This window comes from Pundamilia nyererei, unplaced genomic scaffold, assembly GCF_000239375.1.
Source record: "Pundamilia nyererei isolate P.nyererei 1_Seehausen unplaced genomic scaffold, PunNye1.0 scaffold00154, whole genome shotgun sequence".
NCBI classification, from domain to species: domain Eukaryota; kingdom Metazoa; phylum Chordata; class Actinopteri; order Cichliformes; family Cichlidae; genus Pundamilia; species Pundamilia nyererei.
This window is the reverse complement of record NW_005187555.1, coordinates 450,565-456,490: the sequence shown is the minus strand read 5'-3', so window position 1 is coordinate 456,490 and position 5,926 is coordinate 450,565. Positions and strand designations below refer to the sequence as shown.

The window sequence follows — 5,926 nt, the reverse complement described above, 5'->3', positions numbered from 1 at the left end:
CTATTAAGACTCGACTGTACGCTGTGTTCCTGTTTTCCTCCCAAACAATAAGCTCCGTTGCAGCAGCCTTTCAACGCCTCTCTCTGTCTCTCACTAGCAAAGTTGACCCAGACAACAAAGTAAAGCTAGTTTTCAGCTACGAGCCGACACGAACCCGACGTATCAGCCAGAGGTCCCTTTACGGTTCGGAGCCGCGGACCTGTTTTCTATATGAGATCGCTGCAAAAAGTGCAGCCTTACCTAATGTCCCCCTACTGTTACTCATTTATATTAAGATTTAAGCATCTAGCTGGTGTTGGTGTGGAGAGTAACCTGCAGCAATAAATCACACAGCAGTAGGACATCCATGTAGTTGTAAAAAGCACGATAATATATTAAGTAATCCAAAGTATTCAGGATACGTTACTCTCATTGAGTAACATAACAGAATACGTTACAATATACATTTTGGGGCATGTAATCTGTAATCTGTAGTGGAATACATTTTAAAAGTAACCTTCCCAACACTGGCTGTAGGCCACGTAAATCGCAGAGCGGGGTCAGGAGATGCTGAGGCGCAGAGGTCGCCAACTTCCTGCAGAGTCAGTGGAAAGTAGAAACGGTTTGGGGATGCTGCCTTCCTGTTCCAACATGACTGCACACCAGAGCACAAAGCAAGGTCCAGGTCCATGAGTCAGTTTGGTGCAGAAGAGTCCTGGCCCCAACCCGACAGAACACATTTAGATTGAATCAGAGTGGAGACTGAGGTGTTCTTGTCCAACATCAGCGTCTGTTCTCACAACTGTTCTTCTGGAACAATCTGAAGTGCTGAGATGTTTCTGCAAACGGTTCTTCTGTGCAGCTCAGTCTTTGAACGCTGGTCTGAATGGAAGATGTCGCATATTCAGTGAAGCCCTTCTTGGTGATGGGTCAACACTCAGAGCCACAGAGGAGGATGCAGCGCTGCTGTTGTCTTGGTCTCCTGCTTGGTTTCCAGGTGGAGTAGAGCCTTCTAGAAACAGCCTGTGCCTCGTTCAGCCTGAGCATGTAGTCCTGCTGGGCTCTGTCCTGACTGGACTGCCAGGTTAAGTCAAATCCTTGACAGGTTTCAGGTTCTCATCAGTAACAGTCAGACCTATGATACGGACTGAGGCCGGGCCCAACCCGACGTTATTGGTTTGTCTTGTTCTGTAACTGGTCCGAGGACTGAGCAGATGGGAGCAAAGCACAGGTCACATAACTTGTGCACGACCCCATATGCACAGGAGGGTACAGGTCTCTACAGGAATCATGTCTCTGAACGCAAGACCGTCAGAGTGATGACATTTTATAAAACTTGTCTCTTCAAAGACTCGTTTGAGGGTTAAGACTTGTTAACATTTTGCTCTGGTGTCGTTGCACAGGGCTGGCGTCAGGACAGAAATGGTTCATATATACACGGCTGCAGTGGCGGTCTGCCTCTCGGGATCGCCGGGACACTTCCTGGGGTCCGGAGGGTCAATTCCAACAATGTTGAAGGAATTTAAAATCCAAACACAGCTGTCAGTCAGCAGTATGATAGGAGTCGAAGTAAAATTGGTTTAAATATATTCCTGCCTGTAGTTATGGAGTCATGAGGGAAAAAAATTCATATTCGTTTTTTAATAGTGTGAAAACATGATGACTCTGATCATCTTTGTCTAAAACGTAAAGTTTGTTTATGAAAATGTGACAAATACAAAAATAAGAAATCAGGAAGAAACAAATATTTACGCACCGTATTTAATCAAATACTCCAGATTTTATATTTAGAAATAAAATATTTCATACAGCTTTTGCAGAACTACGAATGCAGATTTCGAGAAGAGGTGTTCGAGATGTTGCATTATTCTTTAAACCTGCAGAAAGTTTGACATTCAAACCATGTGAGCGGCTGCTGTGGAGGTTTGTGTGACCATCAGTCTCAGGGAGAAGGAAACGGCTTCAGAGCAGAAGTTTGAGTCTGGAGGGTTTCGGTGCTTTTGTGGGAAGTGAAGAGAAGTTTAAAGAACGTGAAAGGAAAGGAAATCCAGGCAGACTGTGACGGACGCGGACAGGAAAGAAATGAAATGGCTGTAATTTAAGGTGCTGTCCGTGCTCCTCGGGATGACTCAGACTGAGCAGTTTGAGGACGAACTGATGTTCAGACTCCGTCCATCAACACTGCGTTTGACAGCTAAATATTTAATGAGTGTGTGTGTGTGCAGTGAGATATTGGACTGCTGGAGAAGATTTCCTCGGAGAGGCGAGCAGCCCCCCCACTTTATTCATGCTCTATTTTTATCTGCCCACTCCTCCTGCGTCGCACACGGAGCTCGTATCTCTCTCACTCGTGCACATTTGTTCCGCATAAACATGTTTGTGCATAAATGAATTTTAATCACGTAAATATTTCTGTACTTACGCACCCTGTAAAGTCAACTTTCAGATAAGCACGCTGTAATTACTCTGCCTCTCCGTGACTCTTTTACTCTCTGACTTCTCCTGAACGTGTCAACATGTGACGCTTCACACATGCATATGGAGGAGGTGATCTGATTAGACTTCAGAGCTTCTCTCTGCTTGCATTTGTATATTAACGAGCTTCTGATTTCCCAGATATTTATGCAACTCTTCTACACTGTAAGCAAATAAATCCAAACTACCGATCAGTAATTAACAAATGAGGAAAAACATTTTGGTATAAAGGATCTGCTTGTTAATGAGTTCATTTTTCTTCTGAAGAAGAAATTTCCTCGTTTCACCATAGGGCTGGGCCATATTGTACCGGTACAATGCTAGGCAACGATAAGAAAATGAAACATCGCGATAGAATATGGATAAAACGCGCATGCGCAGTGCCGAAAGAGCGCAGCGGTAACCGAGAATGAGAATGGGGAAAGCAGAGTTGAGTGAAGCGGATGAACCAGAATTGGTTTGTAAAAATGGTGCAACTGAACTGGTTTGGTGTTTGTCCGTCAGATACACAACAAAGCACTTTTTTTTGTAGAACATGCAAGCGGCCGTCGTTATTGCCGTATTTGTCGGACTAAGGTGCTCGTAAATCTGGGAGTAATCTGGGTCCTAAACTCCGTCCTTTTAGGTCCCAAAGTCAAACGAACATCACAGAGTTAAAAACTGTCTAAATTCTTTCATCTGTAATAAAATGATCAGCGTTGCTGCTTTACCAGGTGTAACTATGAAGTTTAACATCCAGGCATCCATGAAAACAGAATTTATTACATTTAACAGAGTTAGAAGTTAGCAGGAAGTTAGCTCGCTAGTTTTGCTAGTTACCTAAGCATGATGTAGCATGTTCTGACTGAGAGATTTCTGAAAACATTCAAACGTACAGCTCTGCTGTCACTTCCAGCATGAATGAAGACAGGAAACTAAACAGCAGTGACGTTTGTAGGGTTACTGAAGTTGGACTGGGTGGTATATAATGATGTGCTACGTCAGACCTTCCCAAAGCAGAGCCATTGCAGGGGGGGCGCGGTATGAAAAGGGGGGAAAAAAACAACGCTTGGACACTGCTAGCATGATGGACAGGTTTTTGTCGGGGCACCCACACAAACGCAAAGCAGGAGATGAAGCATTCCCTTTGGTTTCACCTGCACAAGTGCTGAGGTAGGTCTCCCTGCAGGATTGGTTTTCCCTTCATCGGGAGCAGCGCTGGGCTGTTCAAATCACAGACAAACAGGATCCTATATTCTTGATCTTTAGTTCACAAACACTTGTTGTAATGACTAACTACTAACTACTACTAGCTCTTTATACAGTAAAGTTACAGCGGGATACAAATAACATCAGGCTGATCCTGCCACGATTTGTTCCCCCGGTTCAAATACCAGACAAACAGGATCCCACAGCTGTTTATGTTTTTGAACCCATTTTGTACAGAGAGACATTTTTTGAAAAATGCATTGATAGCAACGTTGAATATAATTACACAGGAAAAAACAACTACACGTAAAATAATCCCACCGTGACGCCTCTGCCTTTGTAAATGGAGGGACAGTAACTGTCTGTGTGTATGTAAGCGTGTAAATACTGCAGATAGAGACAAAATACTGTTTATCTGCCGTTCTGCAATTCATCTCATGTAAACAATAACGTGGCGCACAGCGTGATGTGAAAAAAGGCACATAGCTTCGACGTTGCGTGACGAACTCTGTATTCCTCGTCCACACGTAAACGCAAAAAAGGAGTTTTAAAAAAATCTCCGTTTTCAGTGATTCAAAACGCCATCTATGTGGACGAAACAGCTGCGTGTTCAAAAATACCCGTGTAGGTGCGGACGCAGTGTAAAAGAGTTAGTGGTTTATTTCCTTGCTACCTGTAATTTATTGCTGTTTACTTGTATTTGCTTGATTGTTCACTAAATGTTTGAGGTGTGAAATAAACCGCAATGGAGCAAAATATGGGCGTGTGTGGTTGGAGGAAAAAAAGTTTGTGAACCACTGTGCTACGTGATCGCTAGCGACACAGCTATGTTAGCATAGCATAAACAGTGAAGCTGGAGGACGAACACTAACACTTTTCCACTTATAAAAGTTAACATGAGGGTTCCTGATGGTTAGAGACAAATGCAATCGCATGGCAGGATGCTGTAAAAGGACCAATCTTCAGTCAGGAGAACAACTGAGATAATCCATCCACAATACGAGGTTAGTCATTAATATACTGCAACAACACGGGAACAGAGCAGCTGTTATAGAATACAGCATTCATGAATCAATGGGACAGAAGTGGAGGAAGCAAGAAGAATGAATAACGTTTGATTTATCTGACTGCTTTGTTTCGCTTATGGTTTGGAGGAGGACTCAAGCGCAGGACTCCGGTTCTGATGCTCACAAGAAGGATTTATTTACAGTTCACCAGGTGTATATACAAGAAGGTGCGGGGGGTGCTATATACAGCTGAGTGAGGGAAGAAGGGGTCTCCAGGGAAGTCCAGGGGAAAGCACGCGTTCTTCAGATCATCCACACACACGAATCACACGGGGGAAAATCCAGGAAGCTCTGTAGACAGGGAGACAGGGTTAAGAACGACGCACAGAGGAAAACACTCTTAACTAGACTTACTGTAGCTTGACTTCACTAACGCGTGGTAGACAACGATCCAGCGATGAACAGCAGTCGCCTCCTGGTTTAAATGCTGATCGTTTTAATGACGACATGAAACTGCACTGAAGCTCCTCTTTTTAACTTCAGTGGATATTATACATGGTTATGTCAGCCCATTTCTACTGGAAATGCCTTTTGGTTAAACTTTCAGCGAGGAATTTGCATTTGCACTGTTACATGGATGGGGTTTTTTGCGCTAGTAAAGTTGTGCAGTTGTATTTTGTCTCGCAGAAAGTATATCGTCAGTTATATCGTTATCGCAAATTTTCAAATATATATCGTGATATATATTTTTGGCCATATCGCCCTGCTCTGTTTCACCATCACAGTCTCATGGCGGTGTAATGACAGACTGACGCACTGGGCATGCAGGGTTGTGCTCTTAGTGAGCATCCTCATGCCTGTGATCAGAGAACAATAAAATACTGTGAACGGTTCAATTAAGAAACTAAACCTGAGACACAGAAAGAACAGCTGAGGTTTGCAAAGCTGCATCTGAACAAAGCACAGTGCACAGCAGCACGTTTGGAGGAAACCAAACACCTCCTGGCAACTGTCAGCGTGGTGGAGGGATGATGATTTGAGCTCCTTCCGACCGCTGACTGGCTGAAGGAAGTTCTACAAGCTACTGAATCGTAGGATGCATTCTTTACGGGGCTGCAGAAAATCCTAAGAAAATGTTTTTCACCTACTTGGTAAATGGACTCGCACCTAAATGGTGCTTTTCAACTCTGTCTGTGCACTCGAACCACTTTCGTACCACAAGCCTCATTCACCCATTCATACATGTTTCATACAAGCACTTTTAACCCTTTAAGACC

At 43.7% G+C, this 5,926-nt stretch overlaps 1 protein-coding gene across 1 annotated transcript in view; it reads left to right on the top strand.

Annotated features, from left to right (window-relative positions):
• Positions 1-5,926, top strand: part of LOC102198562 (neuronal acetylcholine receptor subunit alpha-7) — a 52,262-nt gene that overhangs the window by 44,007 nt on the left and 2,329 nt on the right. Inside the window, exon 9 of the mRNA XM_013913836.1 lies at positions 842-1,026. Coding sequence (XP_013769290.1) covers positions 842-1,026 — 185 coding nt within the window. The remainder of the gene's footprint in view (positions 1-841; positions 1,027-5,926) is intronic.